This window comes from Dendropsophus ebraccatus, chromosome 13, assembly GCF_027789765.1.
Source record: "Dendropsophus ebraccatus isolate aDenEbr1 chromosome 13, aDenEbr1.pat, whole genome shotgun sequence".
Classification (NCBI taxonomy): Eukaryota; Metazoa; Chordata; class Amphibia; order Anura; family Hylidae; genus Dendropsophus; species Dendropsophus ebraccatus.
In genome coordinates, this window is record NC_091466.1 from 6,365,856 (window position 1) to 6,387,902 (window position 22,047).

General features: G+C 53.7%; 1 protein-coding gene across 2 annotated transcripts; it reads right to left on the reverse strand.

The window, feature by feature from the left end:
* Positions 1-729: 729 nt before the first annotated feature.
* Positions 730-21,700, reverse strand: IL6R (interleukin 6 receptor). 2 transcript variants are annotated; one of them, XM_069951397.1, is made up of 11 exons: positions 21,523-21,700; positions 18,648-18,792; positions 16,797-17,030; positions 15,532-15,655; positions 15,260-15,432; positions 6,161-6,321; positions 4,346-4,484; positions 2,690-2,706; positions 2,554-2,614; positions 1,538-1,649; positions 730-1,401 (listed from the first exon to the last, which is right to left on the reverse strand). In XM_069951397.1, exons 3-11 carry the CDS (start codon positions 16,903-16,905, stop codon positions 1,239-1,241), a joined length of 1,059 nt encoding a protein of 352 aa, XP_069807498.1. In that variant the 5' UTR covers positions 16,906-17,030; positions 18,648-18,792; positions 21,523-21,700; the 3' UTR covers positions 730-1,238. The 2 variants fall into 2 exon arrangements, with proteins under 2 accessions (XP_069807498.1, XP_069807497.1); XM_069951396.1 differs by lacking the exon at positions 18,648-18,792.
* Between the last annotated feature and the right edge of the window lie 347 nt (positions 21,701-22,047).

The window sequence follows — 22,047 nt, forward strand, 5'->3', positions numbered from 1 at the left end:
GTTTTTACTGCAATGTATTGTTCAATTAATGACACCTGAAAGGATTCCCCAGGCTCCCCCACCCTAGGAGGACCCCTCCCCCCTGTATTAGTGTCTCTCCTCAGAGTTTTGGGGTTCCCTGGACCCCCACCCCAGGAGGCCACCTGCCTCTATATTACAGAGTCTCTCCTCAGAGTTTTGGGGTTCCCTGGACCCCCACCCCAGGAGGCCCACTCCCCCTGTATTACAGAGTCTCTCCTCAGAGTTTTGGGGTTCCCTGGACCCCCACCCCAGGAGGCCCCCTTCCCCTTATTACGGAGTCTCTCCTGAGTTTGGGGTTCCCCAGGCCCCCACCCCAGGAGGCCCCCTTCCCCTTATTACGGAGTCTCTCCTCAGAGTTTGGGGTTCCCCAGACCCCCCACCTCAGGAGGCTTCCTTCCCCTGTATTACAGAGTCTCTCCTCAGATTTTGGTGGTTCCATGGACCCCCACCCCAGGAGCCCCCATGCCTCTTTATTACAGAGTCTCTTCTCAGAGTTTGGGGGTTCCCCAGGCCTCCCCCCCCCCCAGGAGGCCCCATGCCTCTTTATTACAGAGTCTCTTCTCAGAGTTTGGGGGTTCCCCAGGCCTCCCCCCCCAGGAGGCCCCCTGCCTCTTTATTACAGAGTCTCTTCTCAGAGTTTGGGGGTTCCCAGGCCTCCCACCCCACGAAGCCCCCTTCCCTCAGTAGCTTTAGTGAAAATTGTGACAATTGTGATAAATTCTTTTTTTATTCCTGGAAATTCAATAACAGTAAAGTGTCCAGAAATAGCAGCGTAAGTGGCCGTAACCTCGGCCAGAAACTCCCGGAAATTCCCAGTGCGACCTCAAGATGCTGCCCAGTCATGTGACCCGTGTCCTCTTCAATACAAGCGTCTCCCATAGAGTCCAACATCACCTTAAAGAGCCACTCCACCCATAATACTAAGACTTCTGGCCTGCAGAAGGTACTCCATTGTGTGAGGGGAATCATTTACAGGTTGCACACTCATTTCCTGTAACTGTATACATATATATATACAGGCGCCGCGCCCAGTCACATCTCATAACTGGGGCCACATGCTGTCTGCCTTCTGATTGTTCCATGCTGTCTGCCTTCTGATTGGTCCATGCTGTCTGCCTTCTGATTGGTCTATGCCATCTGCCTGCTGATTGGCCCACCAGTCCGCCATAGTTGAGCCTGATAAGCACTCTGGCTGTCTCCCGTTCATCGGCGTTTCTTCACTCCTTACCCGGCAGTGGAGGAACAGTGACGGTCAGCGATGGCGGCAGAGAAGATGGCCTCAGGAGGGGGGAGGGATTCGCCTGCGCTGTTTTGGAGGAGGAATGGAATAGAGAGCGCACCGCACCCCATTTTACTTTTAGGATCTGTATCTCCCAATACCTGAAAAACATTTCCACACAATGAACGCCGGCCCTTTAAATGGCTCATTATAAGAAGTGATTGTATCCGCCCCTGGAAAAGCTGGATGACAAGCAACAAAGAATCTGGGGGTCCATATAGACTATTGGGGTCTCACCTTATCCAGATCCCGAAGAAGAATAAAAGGACAAAACCAAGGCTGACACAAGGAGCGATCCAGGAGACCCTCCAAGCCGAGACAGGAAGGGGGCGCACCGGGGGGGGATCACCTGTACAGGAACAGGGGGAAGTGTCAGCGTCTCACTATCCTGTACCCCAAGTGTCACTATCCTGCACCCCAAGTGTCACTATCCTGCACCCCGAGTGTCACTATCCTGTTCCACAAGTGTCACTATTCTGCACCCCAAGTGTCACTATCCTGCACCCCAAGTGTCACTATCCTGCACCCCAAGTGTCACTCTCCTGTACCTGAAGTGTCACCATCCTGCACCCCGAGTGTCACTATCCTGTACCCCAAGTGTCACCATCCTGCACCCCAAGTGTCACTATCCTGCACCCCGAGTGTCACTATCCTGTACCCCGAGTGTCACTATCCTGCACCCCCAGTGTCACTATTCTGTACCCCCCAAGTGTCACTATCCTGCACCCCCAGTGTCACTATCCTGTACCCCCCAAGTGTCACTATCCTGCACCCCAAGTGTCACCATCTTGTACCCCAAGTGTCACTATCCTGCACCCCGAGTGTCACTATCCTGCACCCCAAGTCTCACTATCCTGCACCCCAAGTGTCACTATCCTGTACCCCAAGTGTCACTATCCTGTACCCGAGTGTGACTGTCCTGCACCCCGAGTGTCACTATCCTGCACCCCCAGTGTCACTATCCTGTACCCCCCAAGTGTCACTATCCTGCACCCCAAGTGTCACTATCCTGCACCCCGAATGTCACTATCCTGCACCCCGAGTGTCACTATCCTGCACCCCGAGTGTCACTATCCTGTACCCCGAGTGTCACTATCCTGTACCCCCTGTCACTATCCTGTACCCCCTGTCACTATCCTGCACCCCGAATGTCACGATCCTGTACCCGAGTGTGACTGTCCTGCACCCCAAGTCTCACTATCCTGCACCCCGAGTGTCACTCTCCTGTCTGTTGGCTCTATTCTTATTATTACCCCTCTCGCGCGGTTTGGGCTCCTCCTCCTCAGATCTCGGGGTGCGGTTTTCGGTGGGTACCTGCGCAGTAAAGTCTTCTGTGAATGAAGGATTCTTGGATTCAGGAGTTTTCCCTCCTGCAGATCTTACACTTACCTGAGGAGTTGTGGTGTCTGTGGGAAGAAAAAAGTGCAGATTATTCCATGTGCCTGTAGGGGGCGCTGTGTGTGATAAATAATACTGTGTACATGTGCTCGCCACTAGGGGGAGCTCACCGCACATGGATCCCACAGCTCTGCTCCCCCCTGGCTGCATCTCCTGCCTCCACCACTAGGGGGAGCTCACCGCACATGGATCCCACAGCTCTGCTCCCCCCTGGCTGCATCTCCTGCCTCCACCACTAGGGGGAGCTCTCTGCATATGGATCCCACAGCTCTGCTCCCCCCTGGCTGCATCTCCTGCCTCCACCACTAGGGGGAGCTCTCTGCATATGGATCCCACAGCTCTGTTTCCCCCCCCCCCTCCCCGCCAGCTGCATCTCCTGCCTCCACCACTAGGGGGAGCTCACCACATATGGATCCCACAGCTCTGCTCCCCCCTGGCTGCATCTCCTGCCTCCACCACTAGGGGGAGCTCTCTGCATATGGATCCCACAGCTCTGCTCCCCCCCCCCCCCTCAGCTGCATCTCCTGCCTCCACCACAAGGGGGAGCTCACCGCACATGGATCCCACAGCTCTGCTCCCCCCTGGCTGCATCTCCTGCCTCCACCACTAGGGGGAGCTCACCGCACATGGATCCCACAGCTCTGCTCCCCCCTGGCTGCATCTCCTGCCCCCACCACTAGGGGGAGCTCACCGCACATGGATCCCACAGCTCTGCTCCCCTCCCCCCCCAGCTGCATCTCCTGCCCCCACCACTAGGGGGAGCTCACCGCACATGGATCCCACAGCTCTGCTCCCCCCTGGCTGCATCTCCTGCCTCCACCACTAGGGGGAGCTCTCTGCATATGGATCCCACAGCTCTGCTCCCCCCTGGCTGCATCTCCTGCCTCCACCACTAGGGGGAGCTCTCTGCATATGGATCCCACAGCTCTGCTTCCCCCCCCCCCTCCCCGCCAGCTGCATCTCCTGCCTCCACCACTAGGGGGAGCTCACCACATATGGATCCCACAGCTCTGCTCCCCCCTGGCTGCATCTCCTGCCTCCAGCACTAGGGGGAGCTCTCTGCATATGGATCCCACAGCTCTGCTCCCCCCCCCCCCCCCCTCAGCTGCATCTCCTGCCTCCACCACAAGGGGGAGCTCACCGCATATGGATCCCACAGCTCTGCTTCCCCCCCCCCCCTCCCCGCCAGCTGCATCTCCTGCCTCCACCACAAGGGGGAGCTCACCGCATATGGATCCCACAGCTCTGCTCCCCCCTGGCTGCATCTCCTGCCTCCACCACAAGGGGGAGCTCACCGCATATGGATCCTACAGCTGTGCTCCCTCTGGCTGCATCTGCTGCCTCCACCACAAGGGGGAGCTCACCGCATATGGATCCCACAGCTCTGCTGCCCCCCAGCTGCATCTCCTGCCTCCACCACTAGGGGGAGCTCACCGCACATGGATCCCACAGCTCTGCTCCCCCCCAGCTGCATCTCCTGCCTCCACCACAAGGGGGAGCTCACCGCACATGGATCCCACAGCTCTGCTCCCCCCATATGGATCCCACAGCTCTGCTCCCTCTGGCTGCATCTCCTGCCTCCACCACTAGGGGGAGCTCAGCTCTGTTTATGGGGCTGTAGATGCTGTAGTCTTTCAGGGGTCTCACCTGACCAGGGGGTCCCAGCCACCTCATCACTCCAGGAACCCCAATTGTCGTGGAACTCTTCCCTGGCCCGCACCCGGATGAGATGCTTCCTCCCCATCACAGCGTCGTCTATGACAAAGGTCGTCTCCCAGGTGGTCAACTGGTGAGAGAGCGAGAGAGAAAGAGAGTGAGAGAGAGCGAGAGAGCGAGAGGGAGAGTGAGAGAGTGAGAGAGCGAGAGGGAGAGCGAGAGAGAGAGAGAGAGAAAGAGAGCGAGAGAGAGAGGGTGAGAGAGTGAGAGAGAGAGAGAAAGAGAGTGAGAGAGAGAGAGAAAGAGAGTGAGAGAGAGCGAGAGGGAGAGTGAGAGAGAGCGAGGGAGAGCGAGAGAGAAAGAGAGTGAGAGAGAGCGAGAGAGAGAGCGAGAGAGCGAGAGGGAGAGAGTGAGAGAGAGCGAGAGAGAGAGCGAGAGGGAGAGCGAGAGAGAGAGAGAGAGAGAGAGAGAGAGAAAGAGAGCGAGAGAGAGAGGGTGAGAGAGTGAGAGAGAGAAAAAGAGAAAGCGTGAGAGAGAGAGAGAGAGAGAGAGGGTGAGAGAGAGAGCAAGAGAGAGGGTGAGAGAGAGAGGGTGAGAGAGAGAGGGTGAGAGAGAGGCTGAGAGCGAGAGAGAGAGAGAGAGAGAGAGGGAGAGCGAGGGAGGGAGGGAGGGTGAGAGAGCGAGAAAAAGAGAGAGAGCTAAAGAGAGAGGGTGAGAGAGCGAGAGAGAAAGAGAGTGAGAGAGAGCGAGAGAAAAAGAGAGAGAGAGAGAGAGAGAGAGGGTGAGAGCGAGAGAGGGAGAGAGAGAGAGAGCGAGAGAAAAAGAGAGAGAGCGAGAGAGAGAGAGAGAGAGAGAGAGAGGGTGTGAGAGAGAAAGTGAGAGAGAGTGAGAAAGAGAGGGAGAGAGAGAGAGCGAGAGAGAGCAAGAGAGAGGGAGAGAGAGGGTGTGAGAGAGAGAGGGTGAGAGAGAAAGGGTCAGAAAGAGAGAGGGTGAGAGCGAGAGAGAGAGGGTGAGAGCAAGAGAGAGAGGGTGAGAGCGAGAGAGGGAGAGCGGGCGAGGGAGGGTGAGAGAGGGTGAGAGAGAGAGGGTGAGAGAGAGAGGGTGAGAGAGAAAGAGAGAGAGCGAGAGAGAGAGGGAGAGCAAGCGAGGGAGGGTGAGAGAGAGAGCGAGAGAGAGAGAGAAAGAGAGTGAGAGAGAGAACGAGAGCACATGACGGGGTGCAGCTCTGGAGGTGAATGGGGCACATGATGGGGTGCAGCTTTGGATGTGAGTGGTGGTGTTTTCTTGTAGGGATGTGCTGACGCTGTTTCTCAGGTTCCGGTAATGGCGGGGGTGGATCCTGCTAATAAGGTTTCACTTTCCCCAGTTGAGCAGGTGGTGGTGGTGGTGTGTGTGTGTGTGTGTGTGGGGTGTGTGTGTGTGTGGGGGGGGGGGGGGGGGGTATCTGTGTGTGTGTCTGTGTGTGTGTGTGTGGGGGGGGGGGGTGTCTGTGTGTGTGTGTGGGGGGGTGTCTGTGTGTGTGTGTGTGGGGGGGTGTCTGTGTGTGTGTGTGGGGGGGTGTCTGTGTGTGTGTCTGTGTGTGTGTGTGTGTGTGGGGTGTCTGTGTGTGTGTGTGTCTGTGAGGGGGTGTCTGTGTGTGTGGGGGTGTCTGTGTGTGTGTCTGTGTGTGTGTGGGGGGGTGTCTGTGTGTGTGTGTGTCTGTGTGTGTGTGTGTGTGTGGGGGGGGTGTCTGCGTGTGGGGGGGTGTCTGTGTGTGTGTGTGTGGCGGGGGTGTCTGTGTGTGTGTGTGGGGGGGGGGTGACTCACGTTGGATGGGTGCCCGGCGTTCTCCACCTGGTACTGGACCTGGTACTCGAGTTTATAGAACATGGTGTCCCAGAACTGCGGCCGCCTCCAGGTCACCTGCAGCCTCTTGGTTTGTTTCTGCACTGGGGTCACCTGGACATTGAGTGGGGGGCCAACGTGTACTGGGGACAAGAAGAGAGGTCAGAGGTGAAACTGCCACACAAGTATAGGGACACATCATTGGTATATACCCCCCCGTACACATCATTGGTATATACCCCCCCATACACATCATTGGTATATACCCCCCCCCATACACATCATTGGTATATACCCCCCTATACACATCATTGGTATATACCCCCCATACACATCACTGGTATATACCCCCCATACACATCATTGGTATATACCCCTCATACACATCATTGGTATATACCCCCCATACACATCATTGGTATATAACCCCCCCCCCCCACACACACACACATCATTGCTATATACCCCCCATCATACACATCATTCGTATGTACCCCCCCATACACATCATTGCTATATACCCCCCCATACACATCATTGGTATGTACCCCCCCATACACATCATTGGTATGTACCCCCCATACACATCATTGGTATATACCCCCCCATACACATCATTGGTATATACCCCCCTATACACATCATTGGTATATACCCCCCATACACATCATTGGTATATACCCCCCATACACATCATTGGTATATACCCCCCCATACACATCATTGGTATATACCCCTCATACACATCATTGGTATATACCCCCCATACACATCATTGGTATATACCCCCCATACACATCATTGGTATATAACCCCCCCCCCCACACACACACACACATCATTGCTATATACCCCCCCTCATACACATCATTCGTATGTACCCCCCCATACACATCATTGCTTTATACCCCCCCATACACATCATTGGTATGTACCCCCCCATACACATCATTGGTATGTACCCCCCCATACACATCATTGGTATGTACCCCCCCATACACATCATTGGTATATGCCCCCCCATACACATCATTGGTATGTAGCCCCCCATACACATCATTGGTATGTACCCCCCCCCCATACACATCATTGGTATGTACCCCCCATACACATCATTGGTATGTACCCCCCCATGCACATCATTGGTATGTACCCCCCCCCATACACATCATTGGTATGTACCCCCCCATACACATCATTGGTATGTACCCCCCACACACATCATTGGTATGTACCCCCCCATACACATCATTGGTATATACCCCCCCCCCCATACACATCATTGGTATGTACCCCCCCATACACATCATTGGTATATAACCCCCCCATACACATCATTGGTATGTACCCCCCCATACACATCATTGGTATGTACCCCCCATACACATCATTGGTATGTACCCCCCATACACATCATTGGTATGTACCCCCCCATACACATCATTGGTATGTACCCCCCATACACATCATTGCTGTATACCCCCCCCATACACATCATTGGTATATACCCCCCCAAACATCATTTGTATATACCCCCCACATACACATCATTGCTATATGCCCCCCTCATACACATCATTGGTATGTACCCCCCCATACACATGATTGGTATGTACCCCCCTCATACACATCATTGGTATGTACCCCCCCATACACATCATTGGTATGTACCCCCCCATACACATCATTGGTATGTACCCCCCCATACACATCATTGGTATATACCCCCCCATACACATCATTGGTATATAACCCCCCCATACACATCATTGGTATGTACCCCCCTCATACACATCATTGGTATGTACCCCCCCATACACATCATTGGTATGTACCCCCCCATACACATCATTGGTATGTACCCCCCCATACACATCATTGGTATGTACCCCCATACACATCATTGGTATGTACCCCCCATACACATCATTGGTATGTACCCCCCATTCACATCATTGGTATGTACCTCCCCATACACATCATTGGTATATAACCCCCCCCCCCATACACATCATTGGTATGTACCCCTCCATACACATCATTGGTATGTACCCCCCATACACATCATTGGTATGTACCCCCCCATACACATCATTGGTATGTACCCCCCATACACATCATTGGTATGTACCCCCCCATACACATCATTGCTATATACCCCCCCCATACACATCATTGGTATATGCCCCCATACACATCATTGGTATGTACCCCCCCATACACATCATTGGTATGTACCCCCCCATACACATCATTGGTATGTACCCCCCCATACACATCATTGGTATGTACCCCCCCATACACATCATTGGTATGTACCCCCCATACACATCATTGGTATGTACCTCCCCATACACATCTTTGGTATATAACCCCCCCATACACATCATTGGTATGTACCTCCCCATACACATCATTGCTAAATAGCCCCCCCCATACACATCATTGGTATATGCCCCCCTCATACACATCATTGGTATATGCCCCCCTCATACACATCATTGGTATGTACCCCCCCATACACATGATTGGTATGTACCCCCCCATACACATGATTGGTATGTACCCCCCCATACACATCATTGGTATGTACCCCCCATACACATGATTGGTATGTACCCCCCCATACACATGATTGGTATGTACCCCCCCATACACATGATTGGTATGTACCCCCCCATACACATGATTGGTATGTACCCCCCATACACATCATTGGTATGTACCCCCCCCAGGTGTTACTACTGTTTACACTCTTTGCAAAGGTCTGTACTTATTGTAAGTGGTGATGTAGTAGTGATAACGTTTCACCACTAGAAGTCGCTATTGTAGGTATGTGTACTTAGTTGCTGCACAGCTGAAGTATGGAAAGGGTTATTGTTTGCTTATATGTCACATGGATCTGTGAACCTATGTGAGTATCTTCTTCTCTCCTATCATCTCTCTCTTTACTTCTTCTTCATGCACTCTTCACCCATTCACAGTGCACCTTACAGGGAGCTGTAGACAGGAAATCACCTGGGTAGAGGAAGTGTAGAGGTCTTTCGCTATTGGACGTTGTAGGGGAAGGACGCAAGCTAGAACGCTTCCTACAGTGGTTCCTTTGGGCCCTGGCCCTCCGCCAGGTCCCCAGCCTTCGTATGAGGTCTTGGGTCATGACACTTCATAGAGACAAGACGCACCTAACAGTTTCTCTTCAAGTAACCTTACTCAGCACTATGCAGTGTTAGAACCCTTACAGGAGAGGACAAGTCAGAGATCATCACGCCATGGACTAGGAAGTCACAGTGCAGGACAATATCCATAAAGGCAGAAAGCCAGGAACTGATCCGGATAGAGCAAAGTTGCTAGAAGCCTATGAACTCTATCTCGCAACGAGGGTGTCAGCAGGGAAACCTCAGCATTCCGCTCATCCCAGGTAACAGGGTCTGGGGCTTGTGTGACCCTCTAGGATGGGTCCCCCGACACTGGTAGGGCAATAGATGGTTCATTCTGACAAGTATTCTTCTATTTCTTCCTCATCCTCCAACATCCCGGCAGAGCACAGTACTACTTGGGTTGGGACTCTCACAACATCCTCCTCTCTACTCCTCAAATTCTTCTACCTCTCAAGACACAACCCAGTCAGCACGACTGTACCTCTCGCTATACTCCTATCACAGATCTGGATCCTGAACTGTTAAGTGTCCTAACAGGTATAAAGTATCCTGTCAATGCACAGCTGTATGTTCTGCTGCACACAAGTACCTTCAGAGTAAACAGAGTATTTATGATAAAGAGACTCTGTGATTCTTCGTCCCGCACCAACACAGTATACACACACTCCTTGGGACATTTCTCCATACTGTGGGTGGCAGTGCCAATAGTCTGGGTGGGTCATTACTCCACTTCGGACCACCGTGATAACAACCCAAGGGACCCCATAACAGCCCGGCAGGTCACTGACCACAGGGGAACAAGGTGTAACCGGCCCTCTAAAATAAAAGCAGGTGTGAGACCATACCTGTGTGCCCAACCGGCACTGGCGTCATGACACCCTTGGGTCCGGTTACATCTCCATAGAGCTGGCGTCACACTTCGCCACCTAGCAAGTGACCAGCCATACCACCTCCATACTAACACGGGGGTGGCACACCACACATACACATCATTGGTATATACCCCCTCCCCATACACATCATTGGTATATCGCCCCCATACACAACATTGGCACAACACAGGCCAGAGCCCCCTGCAGCAGGTCGGGATCCCGTGCAGGGCAGTCATGTTCTCTTCAGGTTCCCAGGATCTCTCTTCTGGCCCACAGCCTTTCCAATCTACTACACAGTAAACTCGGCCTCCCGGACATTTCACATCCAAGATCTCTTTAACCTTGTAGACATGGTGAGTGCCGGACACTGGGGTAGGAGAAGTGGTTTTACCAGAGTAGCGGATAAGGATGAGATGCTTGAGGTGAGTTGTGGATCCGCAGAGATGGAGGTAAGCGGAGCTCGGAGGAAGCTGGATGGATTTGTCTTCGTATGGTGAAGGGCCCTAAGTAATGAAGGGCCAACTTCAAACTAGGGACCCATAGGTGAGTATTCTTAGAAGACAGCCAGACTTTGCCTCCAGGCTGAAGTTTGGGTGCGTTTCTTGTTTCTTTTGATGTTCGGAGGTTCGGAGAACGGCCGGAACTTCCAAAGTCATAGGAAGCACAAAGGATGTGGAAGGTACTGGCCATAGACTATGTGGAAGGGAGCATCCCCAAAGGAGCCGCTAGAGGGTTATAAGCAAACTCCACCCATGGCAGCAGAGGGACCAATCGTCCTGATGGGCTGATACAAATTGGTGAAGATAATTGCCTAAAATCTCATTCCTCCGTTTCACCTGCCCGCTGGATTGGGGATGGTAGGCCGAAGACTGAAAGGTGCCAATTTAGAAAATCAGTCCACCACGACCCAGATTAGAGAGCAGCCCAAGGAGAGGGCAAGATCCATGGCAAAGTCCATGGCAATATGTCACCAAGGAATCTCCGGCACAGGAGTGGTGGCTACAGGAGACCCACAGGTTTTTGGTGGTAGTTCTTATTGCAGACACTGTCCAAGCAAGCGGCCACAAAAACCTTTATATCTCGAGCCAGAAGAGGTGGCTACCAGTAATGCATGGAGATGAGATCAAGGGATCTGTGTACCCCCGAATGCACGACACTAAGGGAGGCAGGACCCCAGGTCAGGATCTAGAGCTTGGCTGCAGATATGTGGAGGGATCTCTCAGTCTCACCAGTGCCATGTGACCAAGCCTTCTGGAGGAATGATGTATGAAGTCCGTGGCTTCCAGCGCTGTAGACAGCGCGTCCGCCATGATGTTCTTGGCTGCTGGGTGCAAAAGGAGACTGAAAGTAAATCGAGAAAAGAAGAGGAAGCAGCATGCCTGACGGGGGCTCCGACGCTGAGTGGTTTGCAGGTACACAAGATTTTTGTGATGAGTACAGACTGTCACTGGGTGGAGGACCCCTTCCAATAGATGTCTCCAATATGCTAAGGCCGACTAGCCAATAACTCTATCTCCTCTCGGATCAGCATGTGACAGCTCTGCCCTGGTGGTTTTTCTGGAACAGGACCTCCCCAGCCCCAACCGCAGAGACATCAACCTCTAGATAGAATGGTTTCTCTGCCTCCGGGCGATGGAGCACTTTGGATGAAGAGAAAGCGGATGTTAGTTGAGAGAAGGCGCTCTCTGCTTCATGTGTTCCTGCTCCTTTTGGTGATGGCCACAATAGGAGCCACCAGCGATGAGAAGTGTGGGATAAATCGGTGGTAGAAATGAGCAAAACCGCTGAAGTGCTGGGTGGCTCAGAGACCGCCAGAGAATGTGACCAGCTTAGGACTGTGGACTGCTTGTCTGGAGATGATGTAACCCAAGAATGGCAGGATGGAGCATTCAAAGAGGCGTCTCTCCAACTTGGCATAAAGGCGGCTCTCACGCAAGCACCTGGCGGACGTGGTTACGGTGAGAACTGAGATCGGAGGAGTAAACCAATGTGTCCTCAAGATAAACGGACACACTCTTGTATAACATGTCCTGAAATATATTGTTGAGGAAGTCTTGGAGGATCACTGGGACGTTTAATGGCCTGAAGGGCATCACCAGATATTTGAAGTGTCCATCCCGAGTGTTGGAGGTGGTCTTCCATTCATCGCCCTCATGATTACAGATAAGGTTATAGCCCCCCCCCCTCCAGCTTAGAGAATATTTTTGCAAAACCAATTGATAAGCTCTGAAATAAGTAGGAGCGGATGAGGAGGAGTGGATGAGGAGGATGAGGAGGAGCAGATGAGGAGGAGCGGATGAGTAGGATGAGGAGGAGCGGATGAGGAGGATGAGGAGGAGCGGATGAGGAGGATGAGGAGGAGCAGATGAGGAGGAGCGGACGAGTAGGATGAGGAGGAGCCGATGAGGAGGATGAGGAGGAGCGGATGAGGAGGATGAGGAGGAGCGGATGAGTAGGAGTGGATGAGGAGGAGCGGATGAGGAGGAGAGGATGAGGAGGATGAGTAGGAGCAGATGAGGAGGAGCGGACGAGTAGGATGAGGAGGAGCCGATGAGGAGGATGAGGAGGAGCGGATGAGGAGGAGCGGATGAGTAGGAGTGGATGAGGAGGAGCCGATGAGTAGGATGAGGAGGATGAGAAGGAGTGGATGAGTAGGAGCGGATTAATAGGATGAGTAGGAGCGGATGAGTAGGATGAGGAGCCGATGAGGAGGAGCCGATGAGTAGGATGAGGAGGAGCGGATGAGTAGGATAAGGAGGAGCGGACGAGTAGGATAAGGAGGAACTGATGAGTAGGATGAGAAGGAGCCGATGAGTAGGATGAGTAGGACGAGGAGGAGCGGATGAGTAGGAGCGGATGAGTAGGATGAGAAGGATGAGGAGGAACAGATGAGTAGGATGAGGAGGAGCGGATGAGTAGGATGAGGAGGAGCGGATGAGTAGGATGTGGAGGAGCAGATGAGTAGGATGAGGAGGAGCGGATGAGGAGGATGAGGAGGAGCGGATGAGGAGGAGCAGATGAGTAGGAGGAGATGAGTAGGATGAGGAGGAGCGGAGGAGTAGGATGAGGAGGAGCGGATGAGTAGGAGCGGATGAGTACGATGAGTAGGATGAGGAGGAGCGGATGAGTAGGATGAGGAGGAGCGGATGAGTAGGATGAGGAGGAGCGGATGAGTACGATGAGTAGGATGAGGAGCGGATGAGTAGGATGAGGAGGAGTGGATGAGGAGGATGAGAAGGATAAGGAGGAGCGGATGAGTAGGATGAGTAGGAGCGGATGAGTAGGATGAGGAGGAGCGGATAAGTAGGATGAGGAGGAGCGGATGAGTAGGATGAGTAGGATGAGGAGGAGCGGATGAGTAGGATGATGAGGAGCGGATGAGTAGGAGCGGATGAGGAGGAGCGGGTGAGTAGGATGAGGAGGAGCGGATGAGTAGGATGAGGAGGAGCGGATGAGTAGGATGAGGAGGAGAGGATGAGTAGGAGCGGATGAGTAGGATGAGGAGGAGGGGATGAGTAGGATGAGGAGGAGCGGATGAGTAGGATGAGGAGGAGCGGATGAGGAGGAGCGGATGAGTAGGATGAGGAGGAGCGGATGAGTAGGATGAGGAGGAGCGGATGAGTAGGATGAGGAGGAGGGAATCAGTAGGATGAGGAGGAGGGGATGAGTAGGATGAGGAGCGGATGAGTAGAATGAGGAGGAGCGGATGAGTAGGAGCAGATGAGTAGGATGAGGAGGAGCGGATGAGTAGGAGCGGATGAGTAGGATGAGGAGGAGCGGATGAGTAGGATGAGGAGGAGCGGATGAGTAGGATGAGGAGGAGCGGATGAGTAGGAGCGGATGAGTAGGATGAGGAGGAGCGGATGAGTAGGATGAGTAGGATGAGGAGGAGCGGATGAGTAGGATGAGTAGGAGCGGATGAGGAGGAGCGGGTGAGTAGGAGCGGATGAGTAGGATGAGGAGGAGCGGATGAGGAGGAGCGGGTGAGTAGGAGCGGATGAGTAGGATGAGGAGGAGCGGATGAGTAGGAGCGGATGAGTAGGATGAGGAGGAGCGGATGAGGAGGAGCGGGTGAGTAGGAGCGGATGAGTAGGATGAGGAGGAGCAGATGAGTAGGATGAGGAGGAGCGGATGAGTAGGATGAGGAGGAGCAGATGAGTAGGATGAGTAGGATGAGGAGGAGCGGATGAGTAGGATGAGGAGGAGCGGATGAGTAGGATGAGGAGGAGGGGATGAGTAGGATGAAGAGGAGCGGATGAGTAGGATGAGGAGGAGCAGATGAGTAGGATGAGGAGGAGCGGATGAGTAGGATGAGGAGGAGCAGATGAGTAGGATGAGTAGGATGAGGAGGAGCGGATGAGTAGGATGAGGAGGAGCGGATGAGTAGGATGAGGAGGAGGGGATGAGTAGGATGAAGAGGAGCGGATGAGTAGGATGAGGAGGAGCGGATGAGTAGGATAAGGAGGAGCGGATGAGTAGGATGAGGAGGAGGGGATGAGTAGGATGAAGAGGAGCGGATGAGTAGGATGAGGAGGAGCGGATGAGTAGGATGAGGAGGAGGGGATGAGTAGGATGAAGAGGAGCGGATGAGTAGGATGAGGAGGAGCGGATGAGTAGGATGAGGAGGAGCAGATGAGTAGGATGAGGAGGAGCGGATGAGTAGGATGAGGAGGAGCAGATGAGTAGGATGAAGAGGAGCGGATGAGTAGGAGCAGATGAGGAGGATGAGTAGGAGCAGATGAGTAGGATGAGTAGGAGCGGATGAGTAGGATGAGTAGGAGCGGATGAGTAGGATGAGGAGGATGTAAGTGGCAGTACTATGTAGGCAATGATGGCATTATATCATGTAGATGGCAGTATAATGAAGATGGCAGTGCTATGTAGGCGGTGATGGCGGTATTATGTAGATGGCAGTATTATGTAGGAGGTGATGGCGGTATTATGTAGGAGGTGATGGCAGTACTATGAAGATGATAGTACTATGTAGGCCCCTCCCACTTATACTCATATATATGCCCCCCCCCTCTGGTCATGTGACCACCCATACATACACAGCTCTTTATCGCTGGCCTCCAGGTTGGCAGTCAGGGCGCTGCCGGTGCGGCCGCTCACACACAGGTAGAAGATGTGTCTCCGGGAGTCTCCTTCATTATACAGCGACAAGCAGGTGAAGAGCCGGCGGGGGCTGATGTAGGAGCAGGGGTAGTACATGGGCTCCAACTCTCTGCAGGACCGAGAGGACATCGTATCACCACCAAGTATCTAAGCCTAGCTGTGGGATACCATTTGCTGTATCTAAGTCATGCGATACATTATCACTTACCGCACCACTATGAGGGTGACGTTGGAGGATGGGTGGAGCGGTTTCTCCGGTGTCCACTCGCAGGTGACGTTATGGGTGGGATGGCGGTGGTAGCAGAGGAGACGCCGGTTCTCTTGTAGCTCATCTGGGAATATGACACATACGTCCTCAGTAATAAGTAAGTGCCCCCCTGTATTCCCCACCACAAGGTGGCCCCTAACACTCCACAGGGGCCACTCTGGAGACCACAACAAGGCGTCATGGTTGCCCCTAATACTCCACAGGGGCCACTCTGGAGACCACAACAAGGCGTCATGGTGGCCCCTAATACTCCACAGGGGCCACTCTGGAGACCACAACAAGGCGTCATGGTTGCCCCTAATACTCCACGGGGGCCACTCTGGAGATAACAAGGCGTCATGGTGGCACCTAATACTCCACGGGGGCCACTCTGGAGATAACAAGGCGTCATGGTGGCCCCTAATACTCCACGGGGGCCACTCTGGAGATAACAAGGCGTCATGGTGGCACCTAATACTCCACGGGGGCCACTCTGGAGACCACAACAAGGCATCATGGTGGCCCCTAATACTCCACGGGGGCCACTGTGGAGATAACAAGGCAGCATGGTGGCCCCTAATACTCCACGGCGGCCACTCTGGAGATAACAAGGCGTCATGGTGGCCCCTAATACTCCACGGGGGCCACTCTGGAGATAACAAGGCGTCATGGTGGCCCCTAATACTCCACGGCGGCCACTCTGGAGATAACAAGGCATCATGGTGGCACCTAATACTCCACGGGGGCCACTCTGGAGATAACAAGGCGTCATGGTGGCCCCTAATACTCCACGGGGGCCACTCTGGAGATAACAAGGCAGCATGGTGGCCCCTAATACTCCACGGCGGCCACTCTGGAGATAACAAGGCGTCATGGTGGCACCTAATACTCCACGGGGGCCACTCTGGAGATAACAAGGCGTCATGGTGGCCCCTAATACTCCACGGCAGCCACTCTGGAGATAACAAGGCATCATGGTGGCACCTAATACTCCACGGGGGCCACTCTGGAGATAACAAGGCGTCATGGTGACCCCTAATACTCCACGGGGGCCACTTTGGAGATAACAAGGCATCATGGTGGCACCTAATACTCCACGGGGGCCACTCTGGAGACCACAACATACCCCACACACTCTTCATGGAGCTCACATGACCCTAGTCGGAGTTGGCTCTGTGGATTGGTAGCGTGTACACATGTGACTGCGCCCCCCAGTGGCTGCTCACCTTTCACCCTCAGCTCCACAGAACACACAGGGGCCTCGTCCTTATAACAGGTGTAACCATCCTCGTCCTCATAGGTCACAGAATCCACCGCAAGATGGCCGCTCTCCATCACTTCCAGGTGTCTCGGGGTCCCCGGCGGGCTATGACGTCTCCAGGTCACCAAACCTTCACACCCTACGCAGGTCAGGTTTACACAGGAGTGGAGTGTAGCCAAGATGGCGTCCTCAGGAACCACTGGAGAGAAGAACGTGTATAGGACGCTATTATTATCTACAGCAACGTTATACCTACGGACTGCAAGACTACAATTTGCAGTGTGGTATCCCACCACGGGTTTTGCCGTTAGTCAGGCCAGCTTCTGCCATGAGGCGGAATGAGCCTTCCGCCTCAGGCGGCAGATTTTGCGGTCCGGCAGGGGGGCGGCATTATGTCCCCTCTGCTGTCATTTTTGTTAAGTATCACCTGTCCCGTCGCCCCCGCGCTCTCCACATCCCGTCAGGTTACGCAACGTCACCCTGCAGCTGTCACGGACCTCCAGGCTGTGGTGAGTGCCCGGGGTCGGTGGGGGACGCGTTGGGGTGATCGGGTCGCGCGGGGGGCGCCCCGCACGACCCGATCACCCCACTCACTCACTACAGCCTGGAGGTCCGTGATAGCTGCAGGGTGACCTTGCGGGACCTGACGGGATATGGAGACAGCGGAGAGCGCGGGCCGGCTGCGGCGTGGGACAGGTGAGCGGCTGGCTGGGGCGGGGGGGGGGTGGGTAGGGGGCGATGCCGGCCATCACTCGGGGCGGCCGCAACCCCAGAATCGGCCCTGCCGTTAGTTACACTCTTCGTAAAAGCCTGTACTTTTTGTGCGTAAGTGGTGCTGTAGTAGTGTTGCCAAGTTTCGCACAAGATGTCACTATTGTAAGTATGTGTATTCAGTTATTGCACAGCTGTAGTATTGAAAGGGTTATTGTTTGTTTCTATGTCACATGGATCTGTAGACCAATGAGAGTACTTTCTTCTATCCTATCATTTCTCTCTTTACTTCTCACATATGCACTCTTCACCCATTCACAGCACACCTTACAGGGGCTGTAGATAGGAAGTCACATGGGTAGAGGAAGTGTAGAGGTATTTTGTAGTTGGACTCTGTAGAGGAAGGTCACAAGCCAGAACACTCTCTATAGTGGTCCAGTTGGGCCCTGGCCCTCCGCCAGGTCCCCAGTCTCAGTGTTCAGTCAAGAAGCAGACCAAGGCACATGCAGCTTACCTTTTCTTCTCAAGTAACTCCACCCACTACTATGCAGTGTTAAGCCCTTCCTTAGAGAGGACAATTCAGAGATTATCTCAACCCATGCCGTGGACTAGGAGAGTCACAGTGCAGGACAGTATCCATAAAGAAGTAAGGAACTGATCCGGATAGAGCAAAGTTGCTAAAAGCCTATGAACTCTATCTCGCAGCATGGGTGTGGACAGGGAAATCTTAGCATTCCACTCATCCCAGGTAACAAGGTCTGGGGCTTGTTCACCCACTAGGACAGGTCCCCCGACACTGGTAGGGCAATAGGTAGTGCAAAGACCAAAGAGTCAAAACACGGGCACAAGTATTCTCTCTTTTCTCAAGTATTCTTCTACTTCTACCTCTGAAATCCTGGCAGAGCACAGTACTACTTGGGTTGGGACTCTCACAACATCCTCCTCTCTAATCTTTTGATTCTTAGTATCTCTCAGCACGCAACTCATTCAGCATGACTGTACCACTCTCTCTATGCTCTCACTACAGGTCTGGAACCTAAACTATCAAGAGTCTTATCAAGTCTAACGTATTATATCCAGATATTAGGAAGAGCCCGGCACTCACCAAGTAGATTATGCTTCTTTATTGTAGTGTAGCAAACATATGGTACAAGGACGCGTTTCGGCCAAGCATGGCCTTCATCAGCTTAGGGGTGTACGCACAGCTGTATGTTCTGCTGCACACAAGTATCTTCAGAGTAAACCAGATTCTATTTATGATAAAGAGACTCTGTAAATCTTCATCCCGCACCAACACAGTATACACACAATCCTTGGGACATTTCCCCATACTGTGGGTGGCGGTACCAATAGTCCGGGTGGGTCACTATTCCACTCCTAACCACCGTGATAAGCACCCAAGGGACCCCGCAAAAACCTAGCAGGACACTGTCCACATGGGAACAAGGTGTAACCGGCCCTTTAAAATAAAAGCAGGTGTGCCATCATACCTGCTTTGCCATCTGGCAAGTGACCGGCCGCACCTCCACACCGGAGGTCACCACACCAGCATGCCCGGAGCACTTATCTACCAGAGAATACTGACCCTGCAGAGCACTGTCCGAGCTAAAGCTGCTTGTTCAGGGTCTCAGAAAAGCTGGGTGGCAGCCAGCCCAGTAATAGTGGAAGATTCCCCCCTCCCCGGGCTGTAAACCACAACCATCAGGCTGGAATGGCTTCTGGTGTAGAGGAAATCCTCCTGCGCTCGCTGCTCCCCACAACTTCTCTTCTCACAGCAGCTGGTGCTGAGCTCGGCCGGGACGCCATCCGGACCGCGCCGAGCGCTATGCAAATCTCCTGCCCATTTACATACAAGATGTATCGGCACCCGAACACACATGGAACGGCTCAGCGCACCGAATAGCAAATCTGGGCGGCCCACATGGCATTGGCCCGGTCTGCCAGGTTGTCAGTCCTGGCCTGATCAGGGGGCAGCTCATAAGCACGGGGTCCGCTCAGCAAACCGCTCATTGTCAGCCCGCTCAGGGTTTGTTCACACACTCCAGATTCGGGGCAGATTTTTCCAATTTAAGGGGTTATCCAGGGTTAGAAAAAGCACAACGTGGCCCCCCCCCCCCCCCCCCCCCCCCCCCCGTCCTCAGATTTTCACTATTTCCTTTTGGAACTAGGCTGCAATACCGCATCCACACTGAGGACAGGAGAGGCGCTGTGCATGTGGGCTGTCATGTGGACACTGCTACCCCAGGGCTGACTGGGTGACCAATGAATTCTCTCCATATCCTTCAAGATGGCCAATGAGGATGGCAGCTCTGAAGCACAAACTTCTGCTGTGACAGACCGGGGGGCCCCTATAGCACAGTATAATAACCAGGTGAGGGGGCGCCCCCCGGCAGTGCTGCTGGATACTACACGCCTCATTGACTCCCTCTGCTCCACTGACCGCACTCTGGACTTTGTACTGTGGACTGACACTGACTGGAAGACCCTCCCCCTGTAAACATCTGATCTCTGTGGGGTTACATGGGACTGCAGGAAAGCCAACGGCATCATCTGGACTCAGATAGGGGCTCTCTGTGGGGTTACATGGGACTGCAGGAAAGTCAACGGCATCATCTGGACTCAGATAGGGGCTCTCTGTGGGGTTACATGGGACTGCAGGAAAGCCAACGGCATCATCTGGACTCAGATAGGGGCTCTCTGTGGGGTTACATGGTTCTGCAGGAAAACCAACGGCATCATCTGGACTCAGGTAGGGGCTCTCTGTGGGGTTACATGGGACTGCAGGAAAACCAACGGCATCATCTGGACTCAGATAGGGGCTCTCTGTGGGGTTACATGGGACTGCAGGAAAGCCAACGGCATCATCTGGACTCAGATAGGGGCTCTCTGTGGGGTTACATGGGACTGCAGGAAAACCAACGGCATCATCTGGACTCAGATAGGGGCTCTCTGTGGGGTTACATGGGACTGCAATAAAGCCAACGGCATCATCTGGACTCAGATAGGGGCTCTCTGTGGGGTTACATGGGACTGCAGGAAAACCAACTGCATCATCTGGACTCAGATAGGGGCTCTCTGTGGGGTTACATGGGACTGCAGGAAAACCAATGGCATCATCTGGACTCAGATAGGGGCTCTCTGTGGGGTTACATGGGACTGCAGGAAAGCCAACGGCATCATCTGGACTCAGATAGGGGCTCTCTGTGGGGTTACATGGGACTGCAGGAAAACCAACGGCATCATCTGGATTCAGATAGGGGCTCTCTGTGGGGTTACATGGGACTGCAATAAAGCCAACGGCATCATCTGGACTCAGATAGGGGCTCTCTGTGGGGTTACATGGGACTGCAGGAAAGCCAACGGCATCATCTGGACTCAGGGGCTCTCTGTAGGGTTACATGGGACTGCAGGAAAACCAACGGCATCATCTGGACTCAGATAGGGGCTCTCTGTGGGGTTACATGGGACTGCAATAAAGCCAATGGCATCATCTGGACTCAGATAGGGGCTCTCTGTGGGGTTACATGGGACTGCAATAAAGCCAACGGCATCATCTGGAATCAGATAGGGGCTCTCTGTGGGGTTACATGGGACTGCAGGAAAACCAACGGCATCATCTAGACTCAGATAGGGGCTCTCTGTGGGGTTACATGGGACTGCAGCCTAATCTAATGCATCATATTTGTGGTGCTACATAGGACTGCCTGTTCACAGCGCCCCCTTGCTTGGCCGTCACCAGGCTGCCATTCAGGGGTCTCAGTAAGCTGGCTATGTATCACCGCTCAGGTATCTAAGAAAGGGGGTATGTATCCCCGCTCAGGTATCTAAGAAAGGGGGTAGGTATCTAAAGTATCCCTACAAACAGTGTCCTCGGTGAGCGTCAGCTCTTTGGGCCGGTGAAGACGTCACCACTACTAGAGCGTCAGCGTCAGCTGAGGTAAGACTACAACTCCCAGCATGCTGTGAGGGGAGAGGGTTACCTGGCTTGGGGCAGAGGGTCTCGGCTCTGCTGGTGGTGCTGGCTGCTGGGCAGGAGAGCAGGATGAGCAGGAGACAGCAGCCGGTGGGCACCATGGTGGCAGCAGTCTCTCTCCTCGAGCGGCTGTGATGTCTCATCCTGTCACTCTGCCCTCTGCGCTCTCATGTCCGCCCACTTCTCTTCTGAATAAATAGCAAATGAGCAGGAAAATATTTGAGGAACTGTCTCTGGCTGAAGCGAAGGTCTCCGGGGATTGTGCAATGTGCTGCGGGGACAGACTGGGGGCCACACGTCACCACTCAGGGGCCCCGCCAAGGACTCCACCCCTGCCACCAGTCCAATGTATGGGGGACAACCTGGTCTGCAGGAGGACAGGAAAGCTGGGTGACAACCAGCCTGGTCTGCAGGAGGACAGGAAAGCTGGGTGACAACCAGCCGGGACTGCAGGAGGATGGGAAAGCTGGGTGACAACCAGCCCGGTCTGCAGAAGGACAGGAAAGCTGGGTGACAACCAGCCTGGTCTGCA

Bases quoted from the DNA above. Each gene is read 5' to 3' on its own strand.
- IL6R (XM_069951396.1), bottom strand. From the start codon at position 21,658: ATGAGACATCACAGCCGCTCGAGGAGAGAGACTGCTGCCACCATGGTG. The intron at 15,656-16,796 runs GTGAGCAGCCAC...TCATATTCCCAG, and splicing joins TGTGGAGCTGAGGGTGAAAG to ATGAGCTACAAGAGAACCGG. The intron at 6,322-15,259 runs GTATGTATGGGT...TCTTGTCCCCAG, and splicing joins GGCCAGCGATAAAGAGCTGT to TACACGTTGGCCCCCCACTC.